This window comes from Tasmannia lanceolata, unplaced genomic scaffold, assembly GCF_043159265.1.
Source record: "Tasmannia lanceolata isolate RefF3 unplaced genomic scaffold, GAP_Taslan_0.1 ptg000008l, whole genome shotgun sequence".
NCBI classification, from domain to species: domain Eukaryota; kingdom Viridiplantae; phylum Streptophyta; class Magnoliopsida; order Canellales; family Winteraceae; genus Tasmannia; species Tasmannia lanceolata.
Genome location: NW_027518685.1, coordinates 58,535,754 through 58,544,779, shown reverse-complemented (window position 1 = coordinate 58,544,779; position 9,026 = coordinate 58,535,754). Strand labels below are relative to the sequence as shown.

The 9,026-nt window shown below is 39.4% G+C and overlaps 1 protein-coding gene across 1 annotated transcript; it reads right to left on the bottom strand.

Annotated features, from left to right (window-relative positions):
• Window positions 1-5,899: 5,899 nt before the first annotated feature.
• Window positions 5,900-8,573, bottom strand: LOC143883104 (uncharacterized). Its single transcript, XM_077386467.1, has 7 exons — window positions 8,063-8,573; window positions 7,652-7,806; window positions 7,297-7,569; window positions 6,725-7,135; window positions 6,400-6,456; window positions 6,157-6,279; window positions 5,900-6,022 (listed from the first exon to the last, which is right to left on the bottom strand). Exons 1-7 carry the CDS (start codon window positions 8,571-8,573, stop codon window positions 5,900-5,902), a joined length of 1,653 nt encoding a protein of 550 aa, XP_077242582.1.
• Between the last annotated feature and the right edge of the window lie 453 nt (window positions 8,574-9,026).

Genomic DNA, 9,026 nt, shown 5'->3' with positions numbered 1-9,026 from the left:
CAACTCTAGGATTTGGATCATAGGCTCTCAATTGTACATCTTTTGTAACCCTTGTGAAGGGATCTTTTAGTTCTTTCTTTCATCTTTCAAGATTTGTATTCGGGCGAGTATTCGGAGAAGCGGAGCCCTTTTTCTCCGTGGTGAGGATTGCCACCAAGGTTAAAGCAATTGTAATTGGCACCGATCTTCGCCAAGGTTAAGAAGATCAAATAGTGAAGCCATCAACGGGTTTGGTTGGTGGAGTGGAGTAGGCCTCGAGTTTGAGGACCGAACCACTTTAAATCTCGGGTGCACTCTTTCTATCTCTTTGCTCTTTCATTTGCATTGCACCATTAGATTTAACTTGTACGCTTAAAATATTGTTTTTGATCTCTTAATCGGTTTAAGTTTTTCAAATTGGTAAATTCTAGTTTTCTTAAACAACAATATTCTCCCTCCTCATAGTTGCCATTTCTAAGACTACTTGGGACCCCCTATATCGGATTTTCAAATATTCTCCATGAGTTTCATTATTAATTTTACTCTTATCAGGCATATATATCCTCCAACTGACACAAGACACCCTTTGGTGCCCCTTCAAAAAGAATCGGTAAACCGTCCTAGGGTTCTTTTTAGTATTCTGGAATTATCATCATTATAGGGCTTCTAAAACATTTTGAATCTATTTTTGACAGAAAGAACACGCTTCTGGCATGTCCATAGAGTACAAGAGCATAAAAAATGGACAAGAAATGAAGAAGTTATGATGTTTCATAGTTTCACAAATTACAGCGTTCAGACGTGAGATTGGTGTACCTTAGGGTGTCCGAAAGCCTTCCGAAGAGCCTTCCCAAGATACAAGCCGGAGAAGCAATTCTACTGGTTCCCCTTCAGAAGTCCTAAGGTCGCGGACTGGGTTTTTCAGCAAAATTCCATATTTGCCCTGAAAACTTCAAAAGCCATAACTTTCTCTTTTGACCTCAATTCTCAAGTGGTTGGATCCGTTGGACTCGTATCGATGAGAGGAATCCATAAAACCCAATTTCATGTTCTGAAATTCCCAGATCTAATTACCATATTTAATCTAAGCTTTTAGGGTATAACCCAAACCTAGATTCTTAGAGTTTCAAAACTAAATTTTTAGTTTCTTAGGGATCCATAAATTCATCCCTAAATTCTTATACAATTCTTTACACAAAATGTAACCATCTATATCAAAATAACAAGTCTCATTAGATCCTAGTTTTAGGGTTTTTAACATGCCAAATCTTATGTAGAATATAGATCTTACCTTGATTCGCGTTTTCTCCTTCCAAATCGCGCTCTTCCTCGCCTTCTCTATGCAAATCTCCTCTTAGGGCTGGACAAGAACGGTTTAGGGTATCTTAATGGCTGTACAATTCTCCTTAAGAGGCTATTTATAAGCTTTTATTAAGAAGCCCTAATTCTAATTTAACTCTTGATGACAGAAATACCCTTGGTTCACAAGGGGGGGACGAATTTTAAAAAGGAAGGCAAAGTCGGGTATTTACAGAGGGTCAACCCTAACATAACCCGCCTCTAAATCTCTCAACCCTAGCCCAACCAATTTTTTCCAAGTTGGGTTAGATTGAGTCAGGTTGGATTCGAGTTGGCGCAAGGCAAAAACATGAAAAAATATAAAAAAATTGGATTTGCTAGGGACTTTTGCAGAAAGTCATTTTGTGAGAGGCTGTTGCATGAGAAAGTAGCCACAGTCACTCCCTTTTCATCAGGTTTTGTCTCATTCATTTAATTCATCTGGTGTGGCTACTCTCTCATGCAACAGCCAGCTGTGAAATGCCTTTCTACGAAAGTCCCTAGCAAATCCCAAAAAACATAAGGAATTTGTTTGGCCATTTTGGTAAGAGACATTTCACAGCTCACTTTGTACGAGGGAAACAACCACCTCAGATGAATTAAATGAATAAAACTAAGGGAAAAATACACTTGCACCCGCTCTATTTTCTGACACGTACACTTCTAACCCTGACTTTCAAAATGTGACAAGTACACCCCCTGAAGTTCATTTTTGATTTAAAGGCACCCCCTCCATCAACGAGCCGTCTGTTTAACCCAACAAAATGGCATTAACTAACCATGGTTGATATTTTGATGACGGAGATGCCCTCGTCTCTGCGTTGAAGAGATCATTCCAGACGTAGTTTTTGTTTTTGAAAAATCTGTAACTTCGTTCGACGGAAAGATTGGTGATGAACACATTTATGTGGGAATGATAGTGGTAGGATGTATGTATATTTTATATTTTAAGCGGTGCTACTAAGGTATTTTTGTTGTTTTTGTTGTTTCAGGATTTTTATTGGAATTATGAAGGAAATGGAGCTTAACATATGAAAATAGTGAAGAAATGACCAACTGCCATGAGAATCCAAAGTTCCACGATGCCTTAGTTGGCCGAATTGGCATGATGCTTTAGTAGGATCAAATTGATAATGCCACACCCCCTTACTTTGCTTTGAAAGATGAAATTTCAATGATGGATGATGAAAAACAAGAGAAGAGAAAGAATCTTAATTCCAATGGTTGAGATTGAAATGATCAAGAGAGGAGAAGGGAATTATTTGTTGTTTATGTGCATTACAAAGGAAGGGTAGATTTGCCATTTGCGAAAGTATATGGCATGGTTGCAATTCATTCGAAAGATAGGGACAATTTGGTCTTTTCATGCACATATTCCTCAACTTGGAAACTTCCCATTATTTTTCTACCATTTAGAAAGTTGATTGACAAAATAATTAGAAGGTTTTAGACAAACCTTTGGAAAGAAAAAAAAATAGGAAAGCAACCCATGTGTTTTTTAGAAGAGATATAAAAAGCCCATTCAAGCCTTAATCTTGTCCTTTCATTTGTTTCCTAAGATTAGTTTTTAATCTCCACCTTACATCTTTTTCAATCCCTTAATTTAGCAACCTTTCTCACCCAAAATCTATATATCAATCTCTCTTGAACTCTCTCCCATCTTCTTGAATTTTTATTCTCGTCTCGTCTCGTCGCGTCTTCAGCAGTTTTTTATTTTTTTCTAAAAGTTCAACGGACCATAACTTCTTCGTTTTAGCTCCGATTCGCGCGTGGTCGGATCCGTTGGACTCGTATCGACGAGAGGAATCCGATCAAGGCTTGAAGGAGGACAATGATTCAACCATTGAAGGAAAAAAAAGAATAAGTTTTTCTTATTTTGCTCTTTATTTTAAATTACAATTTGATGTATTTTTTGCTTTCAATTTCAATTAAAGAAGAGTTCTTTTTGTTTTCTTTTTTCTTCTCGAGTTCTTAATGGCAATTCTCTTCTTTCTACTTTTTATTTTTGTTTCTTTGACTTTCTTCATGAGTAACTAAATTCTATATACTTAGGGTTTAGATGAAACCATGGGGAAGGAGAAAGGTTTTTAATTAAATTTAATGGTATGGAATTAATGGTTTATAATTGTTGCATACCAATCATTCATGCCATTGGCTTTCCCCTTTCGTATGAGTGATTTCTATGAACATTATAAATATTTATATAGCCTTTAAAATTGGAGTGTGTCTCTGATAAATTACTCATGGGCAATGACATCCATTGATCTTATTTCCCATAGACTAATTATCAAATATACAATTCAATACACAAAAATTATTTTTAATCAATCTAATCCAAGCCCATGGTGGATTCTAACCCTAAGTAATCTTTTATATTGAATTAAGGATTTTACACTGTTCCAAATTACTTTTGTAATTTTCCAATTTACTTAGGCCCTTAGAATTTTGGTTTTCTAATTAAATTAGATAAGTAGTTAAAAGAGATCATTAGAACCTTGGTACACTTTGCCTAAATTAGGATTTTAAATCAAAAAGATCTTAGTTGAATTTGATTCTTAGATTGAATAGAATATACGCTTATATATAGTGTTGGCTCGGAGGTCTAAGTCCACGGAAATCCTGAGTCCATTCCAGGCAACATTATATCATAGCTAGTATTCTAATCGGTAAAAGAATAGGATTGACAACTAGATTTCTCTTCCCTGAGTTCGACCCGTATTTACACGATCCGTGCACTTACGGTTATTTAATTTCTCAATCAATTGGGGCTAAGGGTTAGGGTATTTGTAACTCCACCGAAACGATTGTTGGCTAGGATTAGGGTTTCCATTTTCCCCAACTTTGTTTCTTCCTTCGAAGACGATGGCATCCAGTGGCTCCTCTTCGGGTTACGCAATGACAACATGCCATTGTGGGCAACGAGCACCCATCAGAACGTCATGGACGAGCAATAATTTTGGGAGAAGGTTTTTGGGATGTCCTGGATTTGAGGTGATCAATGTGGTTAATGGTGTTTTTTTCCTGTTATTGTTTGTTATCCCTAAATGATCTTGTCTATTTTCATATGGATGCTGCGTGCGGGTTCTTCGAATGGGTCGATCCGCCAATTTGTCTTCATGGACGAGCTATTGTACCGAAGATTATGGAGAGGTTTTCAAAATTGATGGAGGAGATTGAAAGGTTGGAGAAGCTTGAGGCCGATGTTGCGATGTATCGTCGACGGGAGAAGTTTCTTCGGACCTCACTTGCAGTTTCACGGGGTGGAGCTCTCCTCTTTGCTATTTTCCAAGTGGTTGTACTTTATGGGATGTAGGAAGATGGTAGTGATGTTAGGAACATTTTGTAATTTGACCTAATGTAAGAAATCTGAAATGGAAGTGATGGAATTGATGTACTTTTGTAATCTACTACAATTGTTGTGTTTGAGGGGGCAATTGTAGTGCATTTTGAGTAATGGGAGTTATATTATTATCAGTCTACAATTCTTCTGTTTATGACATTTGATCTGCTATGTGATGTTAGTTTGAACATTTCAGGTTTCAATTGGGGAGAATTTTTAGATAGGGATTGGTAGATGGCAATTCAGTTGTTGAATAGCATTACAAACCCAGGCACTACATTACACACCCAGGGCCTAAATTGTAGAAATGGGTAAATGGCAATTCAGTTGTTGAATAGCATTACAAACCCAGGCACTACATTACACTCCAAGGGCTGAAATTGTAGAAATAGGTAAATGGCAATCCAGTTGTTTGGATAGCATCACAAACCCAGGCAATACATCACAAACCCAGGCACTACATTACACAGAGCACATTCATTGAATGCACAACTATACAACCATTACACACCCAGGCAGTACATCACAGACACAGGCACTACATTACACACAGCAGATTCATTGAAGAGATAACTATACAACCATTACACACCCAGGCAGCATTAGACACCCAAGCACTCGTTAAATGAATAGCATTACACAGCCACTACACTCCTAGCCACTTCATTACACACCCAACCACTTCATTACACACAGCCAGCCACTTCTTTACACACCCAACCACTTCATTACACACTCAGGCAGTCAGACAATTAGGAGAATTACACAACCTGGCAGGCACTCTATCATTAAACACCCAGGCACTCTGTCATTACACACCCACTCACTCTTTCATTGAATACAACCAATATAAGATTCAATATAGCCCTGCAACCTGTTTGAGCACCACATTCATTACAAAATAACAATGGAACATTGCTTACAAACAGATTCATTGCAACCTGTACTAAACATTCATTACAATCAGATTCATTACAACCTGTAATGAACATTCATTACAATCAGATTCATTAAAAACTGTTTGAAGAGTCATTACAAACATATTCATAACAACCCACATTGTAATCATAAGCAACTGTGAACCAAAAGCAATTGTGAACCAAGAAACATTTAAGGAGCACCAAAGGAAGCAGCTCCAACTACAACCATCTCCAAAAACCGAAAGCAAACAGCTCCAACTACAACCATCTCCAAGTCCCACAAGCAACCAGCTTCAACCCCAACCATCTACAAATACGACAATCACTTGCCACAAGGAGCTGAGGATTGCTGAGTCCCAAAATATGGTCCACTATACTGAGCACCAGATGTACTTCCCACAGCCGAAGTACTAGCACCTTGGGTTCCACTAGATTTCCTTGGTGACTACACATGTGCCAACAAGCAATAGTTAGGTGACCTATTATAATTCATATATTAAGGGGAGATAACAAATACAAAGTTTGTGACTTACTTGTCTAGTTGGATATGAGAAAAAAGTGCCCTTCATATATACCAACCCCAAAGGGTCCACCTCTGCCACCTCTTCGTCCTCTCCCTCCTCTTCCTCCACCTCTAGAGCTAGTTTCCTCTACTCTATCTCTCCCACCTCTTGTGCCTCTTCCTCCAATTTCAACAGTAGCCTAAATGTAACATTGAAACAAAATAACATTAGCAAAACAGTCAATAGTAATTGTGGCATAGAAAAAACAAACAATTATAGCTTGAACTTTTGCTACCTACTCATTGTTACCCCCTACTACAAAAGTACTACCTCTCCCACCACCTTTTCTGCCTCTCCCTCCAATATCAACAGTAGCCTACATATTTCATTGAAATAAAACACATTAGTGAAACAAACATTAGTAATTGTTGTAAAGATAATGCATAAGTGAATAGCTTCAACTTTTGGTACCTGCTCTGTGCTACCCCCTACCCCTCTACGACCTCTTCGTCCTCTACCCCTGGTAACTGGTTCTTTTCCTCTACGTTGTCCTACACCCAGGGAAGTAGTTGTTGTTTTCCTCTACGGGTGTTGTGTCCAAATTGACCACACTTACCACATTTTAGGGACCCGTGCTTTCATACCAACTTGAAAGGGTTAGCAGCTCTTCGGGGCTCATCTGCATCCATCCTCCTCAACTTCTTTGGCATTCCTGAAGGCCTTCTCACTGGAGGTGGCCGGATGGGATCCATGTCTACTCGAGGCCACTGCTCTATTCTCGGGATAAGGTGAATCATTTCTCTGTAACTCCTCCGGAAGGCATCAGTATGGTAGTAGGGGTGGGCGAATTTTTCAACACTCTCCTTCTGGGAGAAGATGGCAGCACCCACATGTATATATGGAATACCAGTCAAATCCCAACTCCTACACCCACAACACCGTTGCGCTAAATTGACAACATACTGCTTCCCATACCTTTGCACTTCATACTCCTCCCCACCATACCACTCAACGTGGCAATCACAAGGTGCAACCTTAATTTTCTCCAGCTTCTCCTAAATTTTGGGGCAAACAGGCCTTCATACTTATCTATCTCAGACCTCTGCTTTTGAAACCTCCCCATTAGAAGCCTTCTAATGGTCTCCAACAAAGTTAGGATTGGCTTGTCCCTAGCAGGTAGGATGAAGCCATTAAATGTCTCAGACAAGTTGTTCACCAGTAAGTTGCACTTCGACCTAGGGCTGAAACCCGACCTTGACCACAATGTTGGATTGATTTTCTTCCAATATGCATACGCATTCTTATCTAGCTTCTCCATCTCTTTCATTTTCCTCTGAAACTCAATGGCCGTGGTAGCATAAGTTGCTGACCACATCGTGTCTTTTAAAATCTTCCCTTTGAACTCGGCTTTAAAGTTGTTGTACATATGCCTGACACAAAATCTATGGTCGGCATTTGGTAATATATCCTCAAAGGTTTCAACCAATCCCTGCAAAAGAAGGTAATCATGTATAAGTAGATAATAACATAACTCATATAAGTATTGTAAACTGTAAATTACTAAGGTATACCTTCTGTCTATCGGAAATAAATGTCCACCCATGACTCTCAACTGACCCAATATCATTAAGGAGTGTTGTCAGAAACGACATCCTGGAGTCCTTCAATTCAGCTTCTACCACTGCATAGGCTATCGGGAACATTTGTTCATTTGCATCCTTCTCAACTGCACTTAAAATTTGTCCTCTCAAGGGTCCTTTCAAATAGCAACCATCCAAACCAATGAAGGGCCCACAACAGGCCAAGAAACCCTACCTCATAGCGTGGAGACTAATATAAAGCCTCTGGAAGGTTGGCATCACATCCAAACTTGGCTTTTCGACCTTCAACTTCACACAACTACCTGGGTTTCTAGACCTAACAAGGTCACAATAATCCCAGACTCTAGCATACTGCTCCACATATCCACCCTCAATGCATACCATAGCCTTCCTCCTTCGCCCTATATATCTTTGCCTTTGACACATCAACCTTAAAATCCCTTTTCACGCTCTTTCTAATTGCATGGACATTCCAATTGGGGTCATCCCTGATCTTCTCAAGATATTTAGAAGACAACCAAGAAGAAGTCACTTGGTGGTTTTGATATGATCTGGGGCACTTATGTGTGGGAACATAGCTTTTTATTTGGAAACCTTCACCCATCTGCATAGGAGAAGTGTGTATCCTCCAACCACACTTACTCTTGCATATTGTAGTGACTCTCGAAGTCTCATTCTTTACAAACATGTAGTCAAAGCCATGCTGGATAGCATATTCCTTCAATGCAGCTGTAAATACTTGAGGGGAGCTAAATATCGTCCCCACAGCCAACACTGGCTTGTGCATATCCACATGCTCATTAAATTCAACTCTAGGTTCTCGTTCATCTGCAAAAGACCTTGGACTTCTAAGGCACATGTCATCTTCACCCTCTTCAACTGCATTTGACATTAGAGGCTCATTAGGTATAACCTCCTCTGGAAATGCTGCAGGCACATGCCTCACTTCTATAACTACTGTCACTATCATCATACTTGCTTGAAACATCATAGTCAACATCAAAAGAATCATCAGAACCTTCATCTGGTACATCACTATGGACAGGTAGAATGGGTGTCTGAACTTCCTCACCCAAAACATGATCATTAATATTTCTGCTACTGGGGGTCTCCAACTGACTAACAAAATAGTCCTCAGGTTCAGATTGTTGTTCAATTGGGGATTCATGTGGCCTACCCAAACTTGCCAAAATTGTATAAACAGCTCTAACCAAATTTTCCTCAGCTGCTGTCTCCACTGCCCTACCCAAGCTGACATCAACTTCAACCTGTCTAGTGGGGACTTCAACCTGTCCAGTGGGGGCCTCCACTTGACCATCCAATCCAACATTAGCTCCCAACATAT